We start from the raw sequence: 26,176 nt of genomic DNA, 5'->3' as shown, positions 1-26,176 counted from the left end.
ATGAACCACTTTTCAAAATCCTCCCTTGAAGTATACATGGAAAATAAATGCCTGGGGAAATCAAACAGCTTGTCAGAAAGTTTCCAATCTTTACACAGAAATAATTGAAACAATGGACACAAATGGGAAAGTCTTTGCAACATTAGGGGCTCTAAAACTGGAAACATTACTGGTAGATGCAACAAGCTGATCCTTTCAGTGCTTCAGAGTAATATGCACTGCATCAATAGTAACCAAAACTATATCCTAACTTGGGAATAATAGCAGGGGACTAGGACTCAAGCGAAGATCAGTAAGACTGAAGCAACTCAGATTCAGACAGTCTCTGTGGCTAATGGCACAGAAGATGGAAAAACCGCAGGACAATCAGATAAAGAATCCACCGGAGATGGCACAGGTGAGTGCTTGTGACCTCTGCAATCAGAGTCAGCAAATACCAGAGTGATTTGGGCCACCGAGTCTTGCACAGCCAAAAGGCAGGAACCAGCCACACCCAATGGAGCTAAACAGGATTCTTGATGACTGAACAGACTGAGGGCAGAAGGCAACAGGATTCCGGGCTGTAGATGTTGACACCAAAAGTAGGCACACTGCAAATTAGTACAGTGTGAGCTAAGGGCATCTGGTACAGCAGGACTGTCTAGAATCAGACATGCTGCGACTGCATGATAGTAAGGCAACATAAGGATCAAGGTTACAGGTACTCAAGAAGCCAAGACTGCTAGCAGCAGGTGAGGGTCAGATGGTCAGGTGTGACCGAAAGACACTGTAGGCAGGCAGCAGGAACAGATCAAGGTTTTAAGTTCCATGTGGCTCTTCGCAAGCAAGCGCTGCAGTGAGGAGATGCTTCCTTGATGCTGTATGGCACAAAAGTACAGACTGCGAGCACAACACGCCACCTAGTGGATGATGATGATGGTGCCCAGTAAACTATGTAAGTGAGATAATTCGGCCCAACCAGCCTACTCAAAGTGAGTCTTTAGGCACAGGGCAAGTATTGAGGTAATTTGCAGTGGTGCTCTGGACCCGGAAAGTGCTCGGCATGGAACCCAGTGCCCGAAGGTCATTGTGTTTGGACACAACACTCCAAAAGACAAGCTGAGGGTGGCCATACCAGATTGCTCCAATGGAAGAGACAAGCTCTTGCAGCAATGTAGAGAAGAGTCTCGATTGAAGAAGTAGAAAAATATATATATCTTTAAGGAGTAAGAAAATAGGTTCATCTTTCACACAGCAGAATTGAAGAAAGACATTCATCCTCCTATGACACCAGAAAAAAACGAGGCATACTGGAAGGGGTTATCCTTGGCTGGCCTAGAGTTTTCTTATTTATTTGTTTATTTTGTTGTGCTAGTGTTCAATCCTCCTGTAATGGGCAGGGAAACCCAGGAGTAAAAGACATCCTGTGTCCCTCACTAGATGTGAATGAAATATTTTTGAACACAGTTCAGAAACCCAGTCTAACTTTCCTTTCATATCAGCCTCCTGTAATCTGGTAAAAAAATGGGCAGCACTAGAAACATGTCAAGCTTTAATGTAGTGCACAATGTTGCCAATCCAACCATGAAACTTCCTGAGAGAAGGAGGGAGCAGAGTGATTACCTCACTGGTGTGATTTTGCACCATCAAAGGCTAGGGACAGGTCCTAGACCAAACATTAGTGATCTCAACTGCAGGTTACTCCGCAGAGAGGTCTACAGGAGAATGGACGCGCACAGACACCTGAAAGGATGAGCAGTCAAAAGAAACTGAGGTCCTTGACCCAAAATGGCATAAGCCTGAATTATGGTCTGAGAAATCCATCTAGATATAGATGACAAGGCTGCCTGCCCTTTTGGGGACCATCTGTGACTACGAACAGGGAATCGGTCTTTAAAACCAATATGATAGAATTCAAATAAACGTTAGCCTGAACCACATACATATAATGGAGCGCCATGGTCTTGGGGTGGGAGGATGATATCCCCAAGTGAAAATCTGACATAACCATTGGCAAGAAAGACAACTGAGGGCAAAAAGGACCACCTTTTCCTTGTGTAAAACTAAAAATGGTTGCTTACAAGAAAGAGCTGCCAGTTAAGATACTCTCCATGCCAAAGTGATTGCCACCAGAAAGGGCACCTTTTGCAAAAAGAGTAAATAAGGGAATTTCCCAAATGTTCTCAAAGAGCTTCTGAAGTGCTGACAAAGCTGAATTCAGATCTCACTGTGTCAGCTAAAGTTTTGTGGGTGGTCAACCAGGTTTACTCCCTGTATGAAGGTATAAACCAAGGAAAGTGTGGCCAAGCCAAAAACCTGACCCTACACGGTACACAGGGCCATCAGTTAGTCCACACCCCATTGAAGGAAGGCCACAATGTAAGCAACTGAAAACTTGCGAGATCTAAAACCTAGCGATTTGCAATAGGCAACTCCCGCCAGTCAGCACACAGGATGACTCCCTTACCTACACTCTGCACAGTGTAATGACGCACAGTAAAACATTAACCTTTTGGATGCAAGAAAGCCACCTGCACCAGCCAGGGAGAGGACAATCCACGGCAAGGGAATACCCATAAGTGAACACTTATGTCAACTGAAGTAGTCCTAGAACCTTATTTTCCCAGTTTAAACATTTGATACGTTTTCTTTTTTCTATTGTGAATAAAATATGGGTTTAAGATTTGCAAATCACTGCATTCTGTTTTTATGTAGATTTTCCATAGCATCCCTACCCCTTGAAATTTTCCACATTTTGTCATGTTGCAACAAAATGTAAATGTATTTTATTGGGATTTTATGTGATAGACCAACACAAAGTAGCACTTAATTGTGAAATGGAAGGAAAATGATAAATGGTTTTCAAAATTTTTTACAAATAAAATATCTGAAAAGTGTGGCATGCATTTGTATTCAGCGCCCTTTTTCTAATACCCCCAACTAAAATCTAGTGGAACCAATTGCCTTCAGAAGTCACCTAATTAGTAAATAGGGTCTACCTGTCTAATTTAATCTCAGTATAAATACAGCTCTTCTGTGAAGCCCTCAGAGGTTTGTTAGAGAACCTTAGTGAACAAACAGCATTGTGAAGGCCAAGGAACCCACCAGACAGGTCAGGGATAAAGTTGTGGGGAAGTTTAGAGCAGGGTTATGGTATAAAAAAAATATCCCAAGCTTTGAACATCTCATGGAGCACTGTTCAATCCATCATCCCAAAATGAAAAAAGTATGGCACAACTGCAAACCTACCAAGACATGGCTGTCCACCTAAACTGGCAGGCCGGGCAAGGAGAGTGTTAATCAGAGAAGCAGCCAAGAGGCCCATGGTAACTCTGGAGGAGCTGCAGAGATGCACAGCTCCGGTGGAATAATCTGTCCACAGGACAACTATTATTCGTGCATTCCACTAATCTGACCTTTATGGAAGAGTGGCAAGAAGAAAGCTATTGTTGAAAGAAAGCCATAAGAAGTCCCGTTTGCAGTTTGTAAGAAGCCATGTGAGGAACACAGCAAACATGTGGAAGAAGGGGCTCTGGTCAGATGAGACCAAAACTGAACTTTTTGGCCTAAAAGCAAAACACTGTGTGTGGCGGAAAATTAACATTGCACATCACCCTAAACACACCATCCCCACCATGAAACAAGGTTGTGGCAGCATCGTGTTGTGGGGATGCTTTTCTTCAGCAGGGACAGGGAAGCTGGTAAGAGTAATGGATGGAGTCAAATACAGGGCAATCTTAGAAGAAAACCTGTTGGAGTCTGCAAAAGACTAGAGACTGGGGCGGAGGTTCACCTTCCAGCAGGACAATGACCCTAAACATACAGCCAGAGCTACAATGGAATAGGTTAGATCAAAGCATATTCATGTGTTAGAATGGCCCAGTCAAAGTCCAGACCTAAATCCAATTGAGAATCTGTGGCAAGACTTGAAAATTTCTGTTCACAGACGCTTTCCATCCAATCTGACAGAGCTTGAGCATTTTTGCAAAGAATGGGCACAAATTTCACTCGCTAGATGTGCGAAGCTCGTAAAGACATACACAAAAAGACTTGCAGCTGTAATTGCAGTGAAAGGTGGTTCTACAAAAGTATTGACTCAGGGGGCTGAATACAAATGCACCCCACACTTTTCAGATATTTATTTGTAAAACATTTGAAAAACCATTTATCATTTTCCTTTCAATTCACAAATATGTGCCACTTTGTGTTGGTCTATCACATAAAAACCCAATAAAATACATTTACATTTTGGTTGTAACATGATAAAATGTGGACAAATTTCAAGGGGTATGAACACTTTTTCAAGGCATTGTATGAAGTCAGAGAAGTGCCAGAATACTGTTGTCTAATAAAGGGTAAGTTCACCATGTTCAGGGTGTAACATGTTACTAAAGCGGCAGCCCCACACACAAACCACGTCAACTACAATTCCCGTCTGTCACTGTGGCAGATGGCTTGTATGTTTCAATGAACTGTGAGGTCACTGGTGAGCGTCCTTGTAGTTTATTGATTTTTCCTGCTCTTCAGTAACTGTGTGCCTGATACGGTACAGGTAGACAGCTGTACTGGGAGACTGCAGGAGCCTGACATTGCATCCGTGATTTGCAATGCTCTGCAGTCTCCTAAGAAAATAAATAAATACACAATTTTCTTACCTGCAAAAAAATAAAAAATAGGATTTTTTATAACAGCTTACCTGTAAAATCCTTTTCTTTCGATGGACATCACGGGACACAGAGCCTCAGTAATTACTGATGGGTTATATAGGTATCACTGGTGATTGGACACTGGCATACTCTATCAGAAAGTTCAACCCCCTATATAATCCCACCCCTTGCAGGGATACCTCAGTTTTGTAGCCAAGCAATATAGTGTATTAGAAGAGGGGCGGGACCTCTGTGTCCCGTGATGTCCATCGAAAGAAAAGGATTTTACAGGTAAGCTGTTATAAAAAATACTATTTTCTTTCTCGAACATCACGGGACACAGAGCCTCAGTAATTACTGATGGGATGTCCCAGAGCAATGCTGTCTGAGGGGGGGGGGGGGAACCACGACCAAGTAGGGTGCAATCAGCCCTGAGCACCCTGTACCGCTGCCTGCAGCACACTACCCCCAAAGGCGATATCCTCATGCCTTCTCACATCCACCTGATAGAATCTGGTGAATGTATGGACTGAAGACCAGGTTGCGGCCTTGCAGATTTGAGCCACAGAGGCTCGGTGACGCACTGCCCAAGAAGCACCAATAGCCCTTGTGGAATGTGCCCTAATCTGAAATGGAGGAATCTTCTGTTTCAAACCGTAAGCCTAAATAATCAACTGTTGAATCCATTTAGAAATGGTAGCTCTTGACGCTGCCTGTCCTCTATTGGGACCCTCTGGCAGCACGAACAAAACATCCGTTTTGCGAATCTGAGCAGTTGCCTCCAGATAGGCCCTGACTGCTCTTACTACATCCAACGAGAGAACAGGGATCTGGAAAAAAGGAAGGCAGAACAATGTCCTGGTTTAAATGAAAATCTGAAACCACCTTTGGTAAAAAACTAGGATGAGGGCGCAGTACCACTCTATCCTTGTGTACAATCAAATAAGGCTCCTTACAGGAAAGGGCTGCTAATTCTGATACTCTTCTAACAGAAGATATGGCAACCAGAAAAATTAACTTCCTTGTCAACAAGTCAAAGGAATCTGACGTATTGGTTCAAAAGGCTGTTTTTGTAACACAGACAGAACCAAGTTCAAGTCCCAGGGGTTTAGGGGCGCCTTAACCGGAGGATTAAGACGTGTCACCCCCTGTATAAAGTTTCGGACCAACGAATGCGAAGCAAGTGGCCCTTGAAATAATACTGATAAGGCCAAGATTTGGCCCTTGATGGTACTCAAGGCCAGCTTCATCTCTAAACCCAATTGTAGAAAATCCAGAATTCTACCTATCACATATCTTTCTGGGATGCCAACCCCTGGATTCACACCAGGATATATAAGCTTTCCAGACTCTATGATAAATCCTTCTGGAAGCTGGCTTCCTTGCATTGATCAAGGTAGGTATCACAGAACCTGAAAGCCCACGACTCTTCAGAACGTGGGTCTCAATAGCCAAACCGTCAAATTTAGCGTTTGTAAGGCAGGATGGAACACTGGACCTTGAGATAACAGGTCATCCGTCATCCTTATTTCCGCATAGCATGTCCTTCTGGGCCAAGCGGGGGCCACCAGAAGTACTGACTTCCTTTCCTGCCTGATCCTGCGAAGGAGTGGTGGCAGTAGCAAAATAGGCGGGAATGCATAAATCAGTGAGAACCGATGCCACGGAATCACCAATGCATCCGTCCCGCATGCAAGAGGATCCTTTGTTCTTGCCACAAATCTGTTTATTTTTTTGTTGAATCGGGATGCAAAGAGATCTACATCTGAAACCCCCATCTTTGGCATGTGGCCCAAAAGACATCAGGATGTAGAGACCATTCCCCTGGAAGTAACTGCTGGCGACTTAAATAGTCCGCCTGCCAGTTCTCCATCCCCAGAATGCCGATATGCATGGCACATGCTTCTCTGCCCAGACAAAGATCCGGTTCACCTCCTTTTGAGCAGCTTGGCTCCTGGTGCCTCCCTGATGATTGACATGAGCCACTGCTGTGGCATTGTCAGACTGGATCCTGACCGGACAACCCTGTAGCCTGATAGTCCAGGCCTTTAGGGCTAGATATACTGCACGGATCTCCAGAATGTTGATGGTTAAGGTCCTCTCTGTTTTGGACCATACCCCCTGAACCACAGACTGTTCCAGAACTGTCCCCCAACCTAACAGACTGGCATCTGTTGTTACCACTGTCCAGGTAACTGGCAGAAAGTATTTCCCCTTCTGCAGGTTTTCGGGTCTGAGCCACCAATTGAGGCTCTAACGCACCGCATGCGACAGGTGCATCGGAAAGTCTAATGCCTGAACCTTCTTGTTCCAGGCCGACAGAATACTGTGTTGCAGCAGTCTTGAATGTAACTGAGCATAAGGCACTGCTTCGAATGAAGACACCATCTTTCCTAGCAGCCTCATACAGAGGCGGACAGAAGGACCCTTCTTGGTCCTGACCGTCAATCAGCTCCCTTAAAGCAGCGATCTTTGCCTGAGGTAGAAACACTTTCTCCTGGCTTGTATCTATGGTCAGACCTAAATACTCCAGTCTTCTTACTGGTTTTAGGAAAGATTTTTCTAGGATGAAGATCCAACCTAGGTGTTCCAGATACTTGACTGTGGTTCTCAAGTTCCCGTTCAAGGAGGCTACCGACCGGTCTATCAGGAGCAGGTCATCTAGGTATGCTATGACAGCTATTCCCTGAGCCCTTAATCTGGCCAAAGGAGGAGACAAGACCTTCGTGAACACTCAAGGTGCAGTGGCTATCCCAAAGGGCAGAGCCACAAACTGGAAATGGCGACCTCCTATCTCGAAGCGCAGAAACTTCTGATGAGCAGGAAAAATGGGCACATGCAGATATGCATCTCTGATGTCTATTGATGCCAGAAATTCTCCTCCCTGCAGGGTGGAGACTAGAGGTCGACCGATATGGGTTTTTCTCTGGCCGATGCCGATATTTAGAAATCGCGGTGGCCGATGGCCGATATGTGATGCCGATTTTTTTGGGCCGATATATTAGGCCGATTTTTTTTTTTTTTTTTCCCTTCATCTCATAAAATCTAACAGTTAGACCCCTTTCACACTGGGGCATTTTTCAGGTGCTTTTGGGCTAAAAATAGCGCCTGTAAAATGGCCCCCCTGCAGTCTCAGTGTGATATCCCGAGTGCTTTCACACTGAGGCGATGCGCTGGCAGGATGTTAAAAAAAAGTCCTGCAAGCGGCATCTTTGGAGCGGTGTATACCACTCCTCCACCACTCCTGCCCATTGAAATGAATGCGCACCGCTGCCGAAGCGCTTGCAAAGCGTTTCGGCAGCGGCGCTTCAGGGGCGCATTTAACCCCTTCCTCGGCTGCTAGCTGGGTTATAAGCGCCCTGCTAGCAGCCGAATAGCGCCGCTAAAATGACGGTAAAGCGCCGCTAAAACTAGCAGCGTTTTACCGTCAACGCATGCCTGCTCCAGTGTGAAAGCAACCTTAAGTGATACAGAAAATTTTTTACATTTAAACATTTATTAAACAAAACAAACCTCCAATCAGTTCACTTGTATGTAGAATTTAGATTACAAAAAAAAAAACTAAAAAAAAAAAAAAACTATATCTTAAATATTAAATACACAAAAACAGGTAATCAAAACTTTTGGATGAAAAAAATGGGCTAACTTTACTGCTTAGTTTTATAAAAAATTTTTTAGTGTATTTTTTCAAAAAATATTGAGTTTGAAAGACCGCTGCGCAAATATCGTGTGACATAAAATATTGCAACAACCGCTATTTTATTCCCTAGGGTCTCTGCTAAAAAAAAAATATATATATATAATGTTTGGGGGTTTTTAGTGATTTTCTAGCAGAATATACAGGATTTTTACTTGTAAGCAACAAGTGTCAGAAAAGATTTAGTCTTTAAATGGTTAAACTGAGAGCTTCTACACAGAGCTCAGTTCATTCATAAGTGTAAACATTGTATCTTTCAGGTTCTTTTTAGCAGATTTGGCAGGCTGCCCAGAGAAGAGAAGTAGCTTCACAGAAGTTTTCAGGCAACTTGTATTGACTTCTATTACAGAAGTCATTTGCAAGTCCACCGATATCGGCCTTTTTTATCAGGACAATCGGCTACTGCCGATTAAGTAAAAAACACCAAATATCGGCCGATATATCGTCCGGCCGATATATCGGTCAACCTCTAGTGGAGACTACTGTCTGAATTGATTCCATGCTAAAGGATTGAATCCTTAGGAATCGGTTCAGATCCCTTGAATCCAAAATGGGTCTGACATCCCCATTTGGTTTTTGGACCGTAAACAGGTTGGAATAGAAGCCCAATCCCTGGTCCTTTGCCGGAACCATCATAATGACCTCCTGCGACAAAAGTCGCTCTAATGCTAGAAGGAGCGACTGCTTCTTCTCTGGGTCTCTGGGGACACTTGATCTGAGGAACCGAGGAGAGGGAACTGCTTGAAACTCCAGCTTGTACCCTAAGGTTACTGTGGAGATCACCCATCTGTCCTGGAAGTCCTCCTGCCAGAGCTCTGAGAACTGTCGCAGTCTTCCCCCCCACTCGAGCGAGCGGGGGCGCCCCTTCATGAAGAGGTCTTAGTGTTTGGTCTCGTAGTCTTCTTCCCCAGGACTTCTTTTGTCCCTGGGGTTGACTCTTGTTTCTGGGCCCAGACGGAGGAGGCCGTCGAGACTGCCTGGAGGCTAAAGCCCCTGGCGCTGGGGAAAGAGTCCGTTTGAAAGAGGGACGCTTACTCTTCTTCCTAACAGGTAAGAGAGTACTTTTCCCACAAGAGATTCTCTTGATATAGTCATCCAAGTCCTCTCCAAACACCTAGCACCCTGAAATGGAAACCCAGCCAGCAGCTTCTTACATGGTGCTTCGGCTGACCAATTTTTGAGCCACAGGATTCTACGTATATGCACCAACCCCAGTGAAAGACGAGAGGTTTGCACGATAGAATCCCTGATGGTGTCAACAACATAACATAAGGCCGCAGGAAGGTTAGGCAACCCCTGGGCCTGCTGTTCAGGTAATACTTTGATAACCTGCTTAACATGCTCTCTTAAGTATTGACAGACTCCAATCGCTGCTACTGCAGGTTGAGCCACTGAACCTGCCAAGGAAAAAACATCCTTCAATAGGGATTCCATCTTTTTATCCACAGGATCCCTGAGCATCTGAGCATTTTCTACAGGACAAGTCAGACTACTATTGGGGAAATAGCCGCATCAATGGTCGGTATTCCCCACATCTTAATAAACTTTTCTTTCATTGGATAAAGTGTGGAAAACTTTTTCGGCGGAAAAAAACATTTATCTGGGTGATCCCACTCAGAATAAATAAGCTTTTCAAGTAAATTATGAACAGGAAAAGCCTGTGCTATATGAGGAGGTTTCAGTGACCCTAAAGAAGAAGAGGGTTCTTTAGTCGATTCAGATATGGGCAACTTAAATGTGGAGCGGACCAATCCAGTAAGGATCTGCACTAAGACTTTCTCCTCCTGGGAAGTCGCAGAGGGTCCCTCTCCACCTGATTCCTCCGAAGAGGAATCAACCGTCCCATCCCGATCCTCTGAAAGGGATTCCTCTCCTTTACCCCAGAGCTCCTCTTCCCGAGGGTCTTGGGAAACAGAGGAGGGCCTAGTGCGTTTTCTTCCACTGAGTGAAGATGTAATCACGGCCATTAATCTTTCCAGGTTTTTATTGAACACACCATGTAAACATTCACAGTGCAGGTGGAAAAAGTATGTGAACCCCTAGACTAATAAGATCTCCAAGAGCTAATTGGAGTGAGGTGTCAGCCAACTGGAGTCCAATCAATGAGATGAGATTGGAGGTGTTGGTTACAGCTGCCCTGCCCTATAAAAAACACACACCAGTTCTGGGTTAGATTTTCACAAGAAGCATTGCCTGATGTGAATGATGCCTCACACAAAAGAGTTCTCAGAAGACCTACGATTAAGAATTGTTGACTTGCATAAAGCTGGAAAGGGTTACAAAAGTATCTCCAAAAGCCTTGCTGTTCATCAGTCCATGGTAAGACAAATTGTCTATAACTGGAGAAAGTTCAGCACTGCTGCTACTCTCCCTAGGAGTGGGCGTCCCGTAAAGATGACTGCAAGAGCACAGCGCAGACTGCTCAATGAGGTGAAGAAGAATCCTAGAGTGTCAGCTCAAGACTTACAAAAGTCTCTGGCATATGCTAACATCCCTGTTAGCGAATCTGCGATACGTAAAACACTAAACAAGAATGGATTTCAAGGGAGGATACCACAGAGGAAGCCACTGCTGTCCAAAAAAAAACATTGCTGCATGTTTACAGTTTGCACAAGAGCACCTGGATGTTCCACAACAGTACTGGCAAAATATTCTGTGGACAGATGAAACCAAAGTTGAGTTGTTTGGAAGAAACACACAACACTATGTGTGGAGAAAAACAGGCACAGCACACCAACATCAAAATCTCATCCCAACTGTGAAGTATGGTGGTGGGGGCATCATGGTTTGGGGCTACTTTGCTGCGTCAGAGCCTGGAAAGATTGCCATCATCGAAGGAAAAATTAATTCCCAAGTTTATCAAGACATTTTGCAGGAGAACTTAAGACCATCTGTCCACCAGCTGAAGCTCAACAGAAGATGGGTGTTGCAACAGGACAACGACCCAAAGCATAGAAGTAAATCAACAACAGAACGGCTTAAACAGAAGAAAATACGCCTTCTGGAGTGGCCCAGTCAGAGTCCTGACCTCAACCCGATTGAGATGTTGTGGCATGACCTCAAGAAAGCGATTCACACCAGACATCTCTAGATTATTGCTGAACTGAAACAGTTCTGTAAAGAGGAATGGTCAAGAATTACTCCTGACCGATGTGCACATCTGATCTGCAACTACAGGAAACGTTTGGTTGAAGTTATTGATACCAAAGGAGGTTCAACCAGTTATTAAATCCAAGGGTTCACATACTCTTTCCACCTGCGCTGTGAATGTTTACATGGTGTGTTCAGTAAATCATGGTAACATTTAATTATGTGTGTGTTATTAGTTTAAGCAGACTGTGATTGTCTATTGTTGTGACTTAGATGAAGATCAGATCACTTTTTATGACCAATTTATGCAGAAATGTATATCATTCCAAAAGGGTTCACATACTTTTTATTGCAACTATATGCATCTATGGGCGGCAGAGCTTTCTGAGCTTGAGTGTGCGTTCACTGCACATTCCCAGCACCGTGACCAAGCTGTCAAAGACAGCTCTTGGTCTCTACTAATGATCAGGAGCTCATGCGATTGGCCGGTCCTTCCCGTCCCAGCTGGGGCTGTGACAGAAGGGGCCAACACAGGCCTTGATACATATTTTATTCAAGCGTTTTTGTTTTTTTCTGTAAAAAAATTTACAAATTTAGTTTAATAAAGCACAGGGTAGTGCCAGGAATATCTTTTTTTGCTTTTATTTAATGTAAATATATGTAGATGATTAGCTGCCAAAATATATACATCTATAAATGGTGTTAAAATAAAGGTTAATTTCTGCACCTGTTTTGTGTCTAATATATATATATATATATATATATATATATATATATATATATATATATATATATATATAATTTTTTTTTTTTTATACACACACACACACATATATAGTCAGGTTCATAAATATACTTTAACTGCAGACTTTCAGCTTTAATTTGAGGGTATTTACATCCAAATCAGGTGAATGGTGTAGGAATTACAACAGTTTGTATATGTGACTCCCACTTTTTAGGTGACCATAAGTAATGGGACAATTGGCTGCTCCACTGTTCCAGGGCCAGGTGTGTGTTATTCCCTCATTATCCCATTTAAAAGGAGCAGATAAAAGGTCCAGAGTTCATTTCAAGTGTGCTATTTGCATTTGGAATCTGTTGCGGTCAATTCTTAATATGAGATCCAAAGAACTGTCACTATCAGTGAAGCAAGCCATCATTAGGCTGAAAAAACAAAACAAACCCACCAGAGAGATAGCACAAACATTAGGTGTGGCCAAATCAACTGTTTGGAACATCCTTAAAAAGAAAGAACGCACCGGTGAGCTTAGCAACACCAAAAGACCCGGAAGACCACGGAAAACAACTGTGGTGGATGACCGAAGAATTCTTTCCCTGGTGAAGAAAACACCCTTCACAACAGTTGGCCAGATCAAGAACACTCTCCAGGAGGTAGGTGTATGTGTGTCAAAGTCAACAATCAAGAAAAGACTTCACCAGAGTGAATACAGAGGGTTCACCACAAGATGTAAACCATTGGTGAGCCTCAAAAACAGGAAGGTCAGATTAGCATTTGCCAAACAACATCTAAAAAAGCTTTCATAGTTCTGGAACAACATCCTATGGACAGATGAGACCAAGATCAACTTGTATCAGAGTGATGGGAAGAGAAGGAGTATGGAGAAGGAAAGATCCAAAGCATACCACATCAGTGAAGCATGGTGGTGGTAGTGTCAAGGCGTGGGCATGTATGGCTGCCAATGGAACTGGTTCTCTTGTATTTATTGATGATGCGACTGCTAACTAAAGCAGCAGGATGAATTCTGAAGTGTTTCGGGCAATATTATCTGCTCATATTCAGCAAAATTCTTCAGAACTCATTGGACGGCGCTTCACAGTGCAGATGGACAATGACCCGAAGCATACTGCGGAAGCAACCAAAGAGTTTTTTTTTTTTAAGGGAAAGAGGTGGAATGTTATGCAATGGCCAAGTCAATCACCTCACCTGAATCCGATTGAGCATGCATTTCACTTGCTGAAGACAAAAGTGAAGGGAAAATGCCCCAAGAACAAGCAGGAACTAAAGACAGTTGCGGTAGAGGCCTGCCAGAGCATCACCAGGGATGAAACCCAGCGTCTGGTGATGTCCATGCGTTCCAGACTTCAGGCTGTAATTGACTGCAAAGGATTTGCAACCAAGTATTAAAAAGTGAAAGTTTGATGGATGATTGTTAATCTGTCCCATTACTTTTGGTCCCTTAAAAAGTGGGAGGCACATATACAAACTGTTGTAATTCCTACACCGTTCACCTGATTTGGATGTATATACCCTCTAATTAAAGCTGAAAGTCTGCAGTTAAAGCACATCTTGTTTGTTTCATTTCAAATCCACTGTCGTGGTGTATAGAGCCAAAAAAGATTAGAATTGTGTCAATGTCCCAATATTTGTGGACCTGACTGTGTGTCTATCTAATTTTTTTCACACACACATGCATATATACATACACACACACAGTATGGCATGTATTTTTTCTCAGGATGGTACATTTACGCACAAAATATTTTTAGACCTCACGCACCTGTGTTAGGCATTAGGCACCGGCTTTCGCCAGCGTCTGGAGGGCACAAGCGCACTCTCCAGCCCTGCTGTAGGCAGCCTGTAAAACTCTATGGAAATCTCATAGCTGCTGCCGCTGGCCGCATTACTTTGTGGTATCTACTTTTAGGACAGTATACACCCAGGGACGAATGCCCAGAACGCAAGCAGTTGGGGTTCCAGTCATCAACAGAAGTACAGATGAGTGCACTCGTCCAGCTGCAGCAGTTGTCACACAATCAGGGGCTGGACGGTGTACCTGTACCCTACAGCCAGAGCCTCATGCACCTAGGCTAAATGCCCAATGTTCATCAGGCTTTAGAGCTCAAGATGTAAAACTGTTCGGGATGAGTATCTCTGACCTGCCCGAGACTGTCACACACTCTCAGCAATGCCCTAAAGACCCTCAAGACATGATTTAGGGGAGGTAAATTTCTTTCATACTGCTTTCACTTTACTACTACACACAGTGTACATAGCCAAAAATAGAAGAAACATCTCTCACAGACATGTCCCATTGCTTATACAAACAGGCTACAGCTGCAAATACAACAGGGGAAGTCCTTTACAGATTTGATTCACAGGCCACAGTCAGATATATGCTGTCAAATCTAGTAAAAATGGTTAATGTGGGGGTTTAATATTTTCAGAATAGGGATTATATGCATGCCAGCATTATAAATTCTAATAACATATCTGGTGTTCATTTGTGGAAAAAATACCTACCTTCATGGGAACTTTACAACCATCACTGCCACCCCTTCCAAGCTTTCCATAGTCTCCATCACCCCAAGACCAGACTGTATCATCATCAGTGAGACAGAGGGTTTGAGCATCTCCACTGCCACAAGCAATGTCAATTACACGATATCCCTGCAAGGCTTCCACCTGGTTAACAAAATAGATCAAAAATATAATTAAAACGAATGTCATATTTAAATCATAACTCAACACCTGGTATGATAGTCCCTTAAATAGTTTGTTTGGGTCAAGCATCCTCTGATTGGCTGAGGCGGAGAGGTGGGCGGATGATATCACGATCTCCGCCTCAACCGTCATTCATAAACGGCAAAGCTCCCTATGAAAGGCTGAGCACCACTTAGCTCAACTATTTGTTCCAGGAGTGGGATGGAAGTCCTCATCCCACTCCCAGAACAGTGCTGAAACTGGTATGTAGCTGAGGCTACATACATACAGATAATACAGCGTGCCCAGCAAGCACACCTGCAAGTGCAGTAAATAATTTGTTTAAACCAGCTTGGCCAAAATTAACTATTTAAAGCAGGGGTCTCCAAACTTTCTAAACAAAGCCAGTTTACGGTCTTTCAAACTTTAGGTAGGCTGTACTGTGGTTAAAGGGAGAAGAAAATGTCCTGCCGTAACTGGGATTAAACAATGCCCCATGAATGGTATAGTAGTAATAGTGCCTCATCGTTGGTGTCAGTGGGAGTAATAGCTACCCATCACTGATGTCAGTGGGAGGATCAGAGCACTATTGTTGGTTTTAATAGGAAAAATAGTGTGCCATAGTTTGTGTCAGCGAGAGGACTAGTGCCCCATTGCTGGTGTTAGTGGCAGGAACTATGACCCACTGTTGCTGACAGTTGGGGGAATAATGTCCCAAGGGCCAGATAAAAGCAAACAAAAAGCAAGCCCCTGGGCCGCAGTTTGAAGACCGCTGATTTAAAGAGACATTAAAAAGGTAGAGTTAGGCTTTAAAGACATTAAAGAATATCTGGTGATTAAAGGATATAAGGGATCTGGAACGAAGAACTGATTGCTTTAAGCAATACAATCCACAATCATATTCCAAAAGAGAATAATGGAAACAAATTCTTTGACTTACCTTTGTTGATCTAGGAGGCCTAATGTCACATACTCCAAACTAGCCATCCTAATTTCAACTTTTACAACTCCTTTAAATGTACCATCAATTATAAACTGAGTGTTTACCTAAACAATTCATTCAATGTGTAACCAGACAAATACACTACATAACACTAAACAGTCTATACACATTTAGTTTAGCTGTTATCACTTCTATTTAGTCAGTGTCTGTTCCTTTGCTAAAATAAATCTCTTTAGATAATGAGGAAGAGGAACAAAATTTGCCAGGATTTAATGTGTCAGGCCCATACTTGCTAGATGATTTGCTCACATCACCCAATTTCAACCTAGTGATTTAAGAAGCTATTTATATTACTAGCTTGAAAGCTAATGGTTGGGTGAATGACAGCACGAAGGTGTAAGATTGATACAACCCTACCTCTGTTAAACTACCAATTTGCACTTCAAACTGGGGAATTCATCGCAGCCAATTAGCCTTATTGAACCTTATAAATGTATGCAAGGCAAGCCTATTCTGCCCATTAAATTGTCAGGGTAGAAAAAAAAAATATTTAGAAAGTTTTATGAATCGTCTACCTTTTTTCAGTACTAAACAAAATTCTAATATTTTTCCATTTCTTATAATGGGGTAAATATGGAATACTGCATATGAAAATATTGGCATTTACCAAAAAGTATCTAAATGCGTCAGGGAAAGAACATAAAACTATCATTAAATGTGCACAGCCACTAAAGGCTACATAAACATACGCTGTGGTCTCTTCTAAGAAATTCCATCTGTGGGTTTTAACCAGCCCCGCACCCCTTTACCTATCCCTCAGCCCCCTTGCACATTATTATTTTTTTATTTTATTTAAATTCAGTAACCAATCCCTTTTTCCTACAGTCTTCTGGTACATCCTCTGAGGTCACAGGTCTTTACCCTTTACCTCCTGCGGTGGTCCCTGCTTCTGGACAGTGCAGCATTCATGTGTGAGCGGCATTCTGCTTAGGTGTACTGTAAACCCAGGCCCGTAAGGAATGTGTCCACGAATGCTTGGACTCACAGAAATTGTTTAATGTGGTTAGGTGTCACTGAACCTGGATAAGAACTAGCAGTGGGCCAAAGATCAGCAAGTCTGCGGGGAGCAACACCAGAAAGGAGGTATTACAGTAAGCATTGAATATGTTATTTTTTTTTTTTATCATTTAGATCTGTTGGGTTACCTATATTTGTTATTCCAGTACAAAAACTTAGAGTTAGTCTTTAATATGGAGCATGTCCATACGAGATCTGGACACATAACCTGAACCCACAAAATACAGATTAGAGAAAAACATGATAGCAGTTTAAAAAAAATTAAGCCTGTTTGAAGCTTTATCAGAAACTAGAAGACCAAACATAAAAAAGTGATGCTGCTGTAAACCCACCAGTTTGGGTTTCAGCTGATCCTCACTGTCACCATGACCCAGCCGCCCATACCGTCCTTTTCCCCAAGTATAGAGTTCTCCAGCTGCAGTTATACAAGCACTGTGAGCTCCTCCAGCAGCAATATCTATTACTTCCGTTCCTCGAAGAGATTCGATTACACGAGGACGATCACATGGGCTAGAAAAGGCAAAACAACAATTTGCTAAAAACATGCCAACTACAGGCCACAGGTGAATGAAAGAGAAATCATAAGCATAACAAAAACAGAAATGATACAAGTAGATATTATGCTACATCTAACCAAAAAACAGTTATGTAGGTGCTGGTGTGTTGCTGAATTATCCACCACTTCCAGCATGGCTCTGGGACTCCAGAGACATGACACCCCACCACCATACACTAAGGGCTCTTTCACACGGGGCGGATCAGTGATGATCCGCCCCGCGAACACCCGCTTGCTCAGCGGGGATCGCTCCGCCGATCCCCGCTGAGCACGAAAATGACAGGTCCGTCGCTGCACACTGTGCAGCGATGGACCTGTCAGAGCGCCGCTCTCCCCTATGGGGGATTGGATGATGACAGACCGTAGAGTCCGTCGTCACCCGATCCGATAACGGATGGAAAAGTAGGGTTTTCCTCCGTTACACTTCTCGGATCGGAGCGGGTCGGATGTCAGCGGACATGTCACCGCTGACATCCGACACTCCATAGGAATACATGTATGTCCGTTTTTCATCCGAAAACGGAAGGATGAAAAACGGACATACGGATCCCCCATGTGAAAGAGCCCTTAGACTTTTGCACAACCAGAGACACAAAGCTATAGCATTTTATACTTAAACCGAATGCTTTATTTAGATTGCAAAGGTGGCCATGGTTCTATGGTGTAAATGTAGTGGAGCCAAAACCTGAATATGAGTAGGCAAGGATTAAAAACTCATATTGTGGTTTTATTGTTATCTGTGACCCTACTAGGTAGATTCACATTGTCTGTCATATTGAACATAGTGAGAAAGACTGGTTAAAAAAAAATAAATAAATAAAAAAGGAAGAAAGACAGTAATGCTAAAACCAAAGTTTTACAGTTGTCACCAGAACAAAAAGCAAATTAAATCTTTCCGCTTTCCTGTTAGGTCTACAGGACAGGAAATAAAAGGGAAATCCACCCAAAGAGACACAAAGCAAAATATAAACCAACAGAGGTTTTATTCCTTCTCTGCTTTTTCTAAAACTGAACAAATAGGATTTTGGCTTACCTGTAAAATCCTTTTCTTGGAGTACAGTAAATGGCACAGGATCCTTAACCACTTTTACTTCTACAGGGTGGCAGCTGTGCGCAGGATTGCATATATATATATATATATATATATATATATATATATACACATATATACACACACACACACACACACACACACACACACACACACACACACGATCCTGCACTTCCACCTGTAGGGGGCGCTGGCGGGTCGCTTATGCTGTGATCAATAACAGCAGAAGCCGATCTGCAGGTCCTGGGAGCTCGATGTTCTCCAGCACCCAGCTCTCGTTCGTAAAACACAGAACTGAGATATGCCTATGTAAACAAGTCTTATCTTGGTTATGACAGGGGGGAAGGGACAATCCTGTGTCTCTACAAAGCAGGGACTAGAATCAATCTCTTCCCTCAGTGAAAGCAGCACACTGTGTACACAAAAACACTGGCTAGGCACACAGTTAACCCTTTGATCGCCCTAGATGTTTAACCCCTTCCCAGCCAGTGTCATGAATACAGTGACAGTGCATATTTTTAGCACAGATCACTGTATTAGTGTCATTGGTTCCCACAAAGTGTCAGTTCGTGTCCAATAGTTATTGTGATAACAGAGGAGACGTTGCTGGAAGTGGCAGCAGAGGAGCTGAGTGGGTTGCTGAATTTATGGTCCTGAATTGAGCGGTGTCATCGGTGTTTGGATATATTAATGCTACCATCCATCCAGAGCCTATCTCCACAATCTTCTGTGCAAGCAAAGGCCTTGGCTGGGCTATAGCCACATGCCTGGTTTTGCTTGCCATCTGGTAAGCGAGTTTTTCCTAAGGTGGTGGCACACTTATTGTACAAACTCACTGTGGTGTTAATATTAGAAGAATCTGAATATTATCCCACAATTTTCTTGCCATATGAGAGATGATCTTCCTTTCTACAATAATTTATTAATAAATTGGACTTTATTAGCGCGGCTTCTTCTTTCCTATGTCAGCAGTAAAGCGTCACTAGTTTTAGCAGCGCTTTACCTCTGTTATAGTGTCGCTTTTCGGCCGCTAGCAGCCGAAGAAAGGGTTAATAGCACCCGTGTTGCAGAAATGCCTTAGCGATTTGCAGGCGCTTCGGCAGCGCTGCCCATTCATTTCAATGGGCAGGGGCAGTGGAGGAGCGGTGTATACACCGCTCCCTACTGCCCCAAAGATGCTGCTTGCAGGACTTTTGTTCCCGTCCTGCAAACGCACCATCCCAGTGTAAAAGGCTTGAGAGGCGATTTTCATGTGCTATTCTTAGCACTAAAATGCCCGAAAAGCACCCAAGTGTGAAAGGGGTCTTATATACAACCCCTTCCACTACAAGCAACCCTTAAATTTAAAGCAAGCATTTAGGAGATCACAAAGCACAGAGGGGAGGGGAATATGGGTCCTGTACAGTAGTAGTCCAAGAATAGGATCCTACAGAGAAGTCAAAAATTATAATTTTCCTAGTTGTACAGTCCAGCACACAGGATATTTAGTCTTAACCATTGGACCTCCAAAAGAAGTCCAATGGAGGGGTGGGTAACACAGCAAACACTAACAGGCCAACTAAATGGGTCACAAATGACTCAGAAAGCAGCCTGAAGCACCTAACATCTGAAACAGGCATCCTAGAAGGCCTGAACATGCACCTGGTAAAATAAACTTTAATAAAAAAGCATATGGCCGCCTAGAAAATCTGACAAATATATTCCTCATGCTGAAAAAACTTGTTAAAGCAGTATTAAACCCAAAAGCAAACATGTATTGCTTACAAAGTCTTAGATGTGATGGCTGCATTTGTTTCCTTTTTTAGGCTTTCTTCTATTTTCATCTGGTGAACAAGCCAGTAATTCTGTTTTTCAACAGAAAAGCTCTCTTGCAATTACAGAGATAAGACAGACAATTTACCACTGACAGGGGTGCTTAAAATGATCAGCTTTTATGTAAAACCTTTATCTCAAAGGGAAAAAACTGTTTGCTGTAACTGATTCAAAATTAAGCTGAAGTTCACCTTCAATTTGTTACTGTATTACTTTTTTTCATTAAAATAAAACACGTTATACTTACCTGCTAGATGCAATGGTTCCGCACAGAGCAGCCCCGATCCTCCTCCTCCTCTGGGGTCCTCCACCGGCGCTCCCCCTGCTGAATGCTTCAAAGCCAATTCTTATGGGGGCATTCATGCGTGCTCGATCCTGATCCAGGCTGTTTGCACCTATTCAGACAGACACACAGCCTGGCTCAGCCCTCACCCCCCCACTCTGCTCATAAGATTTGACTGACAGCAGCAGGAGCCATTGGATCTTGCTGCTGCCAGCCAAACTTACGAGACAGCGGAGAGGGGAGAAAAGCTGCTGCACAATGCTGGATCGAGATCAGATAAGTATTTAGGGGTGCAAGGGAGAGCTATTATTAAAAGTTTTTCTCCTTCATGCAGAGAATGCATTAAGGTATATAAAAAAAAAATAAACAAAATGTACCTTTAGAAGCACTTTAAATCTGCTATTACATCTAACACTCACCACTCCCCAGACTGACAATGCTGCTGTCCAAATCTGCCCCTGAGCTCATTCATCCACAGTGGTGTCTGTATAATACAGGTGGTGTGTTACTGGCCAGATCACCAGGGGAAAAAAAAAAAAAACACAACGAAAAAAAAGCCTCTACATCTAAATGATTGGTAAGCTGCAGTACATCATATTTTTGGTTTCGGGTTTATTACCGCTTTAAATCCTGGATGCCAGAAGATCCACATCTGGTATCCCCCCACTTGAGGCAAAAAAGATTGCCCATGCACCTGGAGCCAGACGCTGATGACTGATGAAGTCCACCTGGCAATTTCCCACGCCTGGGATGTGGACAGTAGACAAGACTGGAATGTGCAGTTCTGCCATAAGGAGAGTCAGATCTGTTCCCCTCTAAGCAGTGCAACTTCGGGTAATCCCTGATGACTGAAGTTCCAGAATGTCGATGGGAAGTAGAACTTACTCTGACAACCAAATTCCCAGCACCAACTAGAAGTATAACATGTATTGATCTCTTGTAATCACCTCATAGATGGAGGTGCTTTTCTGCGCAGTACTGTATGTGGTTTACGTGTGAAGGATGTTGGTACATGTCTGTAATGTACAATTGAACTGTACCTTCTGTTTCCGTGGCCCAGTTTACCATCTTCTGCCTCTCCCCATGAATACACCTCTCCTTCAGAAGACAGCGCAAGGCAATGTTTGCCACCAGAATTTACTGCCACCTTTTTCACAAATACATGTTGGATGGATTCCAGCAGTGTTGGTGTGGACACAGACTCTGTGCCACCAATGCCCAGCCTTCCACCAGCCCCATATCCTGTAGCGTATAGCTAAACAAAAGGGAAGACAGTAAGAAGCAAAGTCCTCGGTACAGCAACACAATGTTTTAAAACACAGAATGTTACCTTCCCATCAGCTGTAACGGCAAACAATGTTTGTTCTCCCCCAATCAGCTGGATTGGTCTAAGTGTTGCCAATGCTTCACAAGGAGTTGGCACCTTGACTTTAGCACCTTCAATCCCTCCAAGTTGCCCTCTGTGGTTATGACCCCAGCCATAGATGGTTCCACTTCCACCAGCCGACAATGTCCAATCATCGGGTCGTCTACAAAGAAATTGTTGTTCCATAAAGCCAAAGTCTTCAGTTATCTGGTGATTACATTTAGCATTAATAATTGCAGACGCTCTGAACATCCAGTACAACCAACCTGTTCATCCATTGAACAAGCTGTTCATCTTGTTCCCTCCTGAACATCTCATGACTCTCATGAAGAGCGTTCATGCTTTCATTATCTGCCATTAATTCACGAATCTTCTTTGCAACCTTAACAGAGCGATACAAAATTTTAAAGGGTAAAGGAGAAATATTACATTTTTCATCATTTTTATTCCCATTAATCATACAAAGTGGTTTACCTCATCCAAGAAGAGTCGAGGTAGTGGTGTTCTTTTGTCTAATGCTACAGCAACTCTAGAAGCCATGCAGTATCTTCTGAACCATGCCCACTTGTGAGTTTCCGCACAGCATGGAAGAGTATCCAACTCTAGGTCACAAGCAAGAGCAACCAACACCTACAAATGTGCAAGTCAAAAACATGAATAATCCAAAATAAATTGAAACCATTTAGAGACTTCAAGACAGCAATGAAACTCTATCACTTTACACTTACAAACTAAAATATCAGTTTGATGAATAACTTAAAAAGTAACACTCTGCTTGGTGTTGAATGGCTTAAACAGCCACGCTCATCCGGGGTTCTGTGAAACCCTAGGGTCCCTCCAGAGGTTCCTTGAGCTGCATAGGATTGCCGTCCCATTTGTTGGTGCTTACATAATTCCAGAGTCAACACCACTTAGCAGAACCAGCTGAAGGAAACCAATGGTCGATTGAGCTGTATATAAAAAGCAGAATTCGATCCACCACTGTTTGGGGGACATAATTAACACTGGCCACCAATCTTCAATTAAATGGTTTAGGCAAGGGTTTCCCAAGACTTGAAAATTATTTCAAGGATTTCTCTGGGGTAAAAAGGTTGAGAAAGGCTGGGCTAGAACATCCAGTCAGCATACTGACTCAATCATTGAGAAGCAACAGTATAATCCCTGTGGTGTGTCTCTAACATTTCAGTGACGTTTTATGTGTATTTATTTTCTCCATGAACAAATGATTTATCTTTTCTTTTTTTCACAACTGTTGACTAGTCTTGTTTTTTGCTCTCTTAAGTCTAGTACACATGGGCCAAATGTCGGGCAGCATCAGCTGGTTCGATAGAAACCGGACAACATTCAGCCAGTCCAACAGAAGCTGGTCATTTGATCGGCTTCTGGCAAAAGGTCATGACCAACAAAGGTCTGCCAACCGGCTCCCGATCAGTGCGATCAGCCAATTGTGTCAAAGCACGTTAGCAAAGCAGGGGAGATCGGTGTACTAACATCTGATGGTTAGTACAGCGGCTCTGACCTGAGCTGAAACTAGTAGTGTGTACGAGGCTTAAAAACACATGCACATTTTTTCAGTTTGTCACCACGGGCAACCTATCAAAGCACTTCCAGGAACGAATGAAGTAAAAATGCCACCCTGACTCTATTGAACAATGGTCTGCAAGCCATAAAATTCTCAGAAAAAAAAGCAATATATACATTGTGTACACTAGTCAAAGTTTACGTGACAACAAATGAAAGTTTTTATCTGGTATCTGTGGATGGAAGCATGGCTGGGCCTGAAAATACAATTTATATAAAAAAAAAAAAAAAAAAGGAGCGATGCCCAAGAGACTTTAAGGTTTTTTTTTCCGTATAAATTTAGGTGACAACAAAACCAAATTTACCTACATCTTTACATTAAATATATCAGTACATGTGACCCATACATTTTTATAATGTTCTGCTTTCTGAACTGCAATTCCTTGAAGAAGAATAAGCTGTGTAAGATACCCATTATTGCAAGGGTCTCCAAACTTTTCAAAGGGCCAATTTACTGTCCTTTAGGCTTTAGGGGGGCCAAACTGTGGAAAGTGGTGGTAGAACATGTCCCAGGCCCAACATCAGTAAGAATAAATATAGCCTCAGGGTTTGTGGTCAGCAAGAGGAATAGTAACCCACCATTGGTGTCTGTGAGAGGAATAGTACGCCATTGATATACAAGTAACACTAGCGCTAAAACATGGCCATCTGTGGATGGGGAGGAAAGGGCATGGTTAATGACATGGGATCTGAACCCAGTGCAGCTGGACAGCAGCCATCGCTGGAGGGTATGGATAAACAGTGTACAACAAAACAAACGGACCAGCGCTCAATGGGTTGAAGAGTAAACACTGTCTCACAGCAGACAGTTGAACACGATTAGTCCTAGTTTATTCAGTAATGCATGTAAAAGAACAATCCTGTTGTCAGACAGGATTGTTTTCCCTCCCTCCTTTTCTCCCCCCCCTCCCCCAAACCCTCCCTTCTTCTCCCTGTCCCACCCCCTCTCTCCCTCCTTTCCCATCTATCCCTCCCTTTTCTTTCCCTTCCTTTTTCTTCTCCCCTTTTTTCCTATTTCTGTCCTGCCGCCCTTTTTTTTTTTTCTATGAATCATTTTTTTTATAAATCGATCTTTTTTTTAACCAATTTTTTGTTTTTAAATCAACCGGCTTTTTATAAATCGATTGTTTTTTTATCCAAATTTTTTTATTATTATTTTTTTTATTAATCAATCGTTTTTTTTTTTTATAAATTTGTTCTGGATTTTTAACAGGAGGTATCGATATGTAATATTTATTTGTGACTGATAAGTTCATTTTGTGATTTTATACAGTATCAAAAAATGGAACATATGTTCCAAAAAATGGACTACATGAATTAGTAAATTTTTTAACTTCTTGTATTTTACAAAGTGTATTCCCTAAGCAACAAGGGGTTAACACTGAGTATGAAATTGTTTTCCCGCCCCCTTGTTCCAGCAAAATTCCTCCCCCATTCCTTATTTAAATGTGTGTGTTGCCCATTTCCTTGACTTTAAAAAAGCATAGATGCACGAAACGCGTTGTCAAGGAAACCACCACAGCTAACAGGTCACCCAGGTCCATGAGGTGCTCCAACGACCAGCACCCCTAGAACCCCAGCAACGCTGACTGACATCCACATCGGCCCATCCAGCCCTGGTTTTCCATCTCTCGGAGGTCTACATCGTTTTGGGACACTCCCACGCAGCTGGGATTCACATCCATTGGGCTTTAGATGCTGTGAACGTATAGCGTCATCCACACTGCAGCAATGCGGCTCTCTCCCTTCCACCTGTCAGTACGCCAGTGGACTTGGCGTCCCAGCCACGTGCAGCTTACAGTTCGGGTCTCCACCTTCCTGCGGTCAATCATCTTCGCTTTCTCCTCCAGCACATCCAGCCCTTCCCCACACGCTGGTGAGCGAGTTCCACATTCGGACGCAGTGCAGCAGGGGTACTGGCGCTCCCCCATGCTGCAGAAGGCCTTTTGTAAACCCCAATGCCGTCAGTTTCTTGTTGCTCCATGGATCTTCTGTGAAACTGTAAGCTGTTGATTTCTTTTTTTCCTACCTCATATCCCTTCCTATAGGACAACAGGATTGTTCTTTTACATGCATTACTGAATAAACTAGGACTAATCATATTTAACTGTCTGCTGTGAGACTGTGTTTACGCCATTGTTGGTGTCACTAGAAGGCATAGTGCCCAAAGGGCTGGATAAAAGCTAGCAAAGGCCCTCGGGTTGCAGTTTGAAGGCCACTGATTTATTGGAAAGAAAAGTTAAAAGCTGGACATAACCTTGAAGAAAGGGCTGTGAAGTAATTGTTTTCCTCCTCTGACAATTGGGTCTTCGTATTCAAATTGTCTTTGTAAAGCTTCAGGCAGTCCCTTCACAAGAGCAGCTAACGCACTGCCAGTGAAACTCTAAGAGAAACAAACATGAAACAAATAACCAGCATAAATGTACCCATAAGTTATTAAAAAAAAGAAGATACACACATATACACGCATACATACGGTTAATTATAGGGCTAAGCACCACAAGCTTTGAGGGAAGATATATCTATGCAAGTGATGGCTACCAATGAGCCACAATAGACAGTGCATACTGGTATAATGTGTGGAACTAGCCATGGAATTTAAAATTTTTACAACCTCTGCAACAACAAAACTGAAATATTGTTCAGATAAAAC

The 26,176-nt window shown here is 43.0% G+C and overlaps 1 protein-coding gene across 7 annotated transcripts in view; it reads right to left on the bottom strand.

Moving 5' to 3' along the window:
* Positions 1 to 26,176, bottom strand: part of HERC2 (HECT and RLD domain containing E3 ubiquitin protein ligase 2) — a 287,985-nt gene that overhangs the window by 54,908 nt on the left and 206,901 nt on the right. For all 7 annotated transcript variants that reach the window (XM_073614619.1, XM_073614626.1, XM_073614620.1 and 4 more), the window contains 7 exons: positions 25,781 to 25,906; positions 22,417 to 22,572; positions 22,209 to 22,324; positions 21,907 to 22,105; positions 21,617 to 21,831; positions 17,207 to 17,384; positions 14,675 to 14,836 (listed from right to left, as the gene is read on the bottom strand). In XM_073614619.1, coding sequence (XP_073470720.1) covers positions 14,675 to 14,836; positions 17,207 to 17,384; positions 21,617 to 21,831; positions 21,907 to 22,105; positions 22,209 to 22,324; positions 22,417 to 22,572; positions 25,781 to 25,906 — 1,152 coding nt within the window. The remainder of the gene's footprint in view (positions 1 to 14,674; positions 14,837 to 17,206; positions 17,385 to 21,616; positions 21,832 to 21,906; positions 22,106 to 22,208; positions 22,325 to 22,416; positions 22,573 to 25,780; positions 25,907 to 26,176) is intronic.

The sequence above is a fragment of the Aquarana catesbeiana genome, linkage group LG02 (assembly GCF_042186555.1).
Source record: "Aquarana catesbeiana isolate 2022-GZ linkage group LG02, ASM4218655v1, whole genome shotgun sequence".
Lineage (NCBI taxonomy): Eukaryota > Metazoa > Chordata > Amphibia > Anura > Ranidae > Aquarana > Aquarana catesbeiana.
Note: the sequence above shows the minus strand (reverse complement) of the source record. Positions and strands in the feature narration are given on the sequence as shown.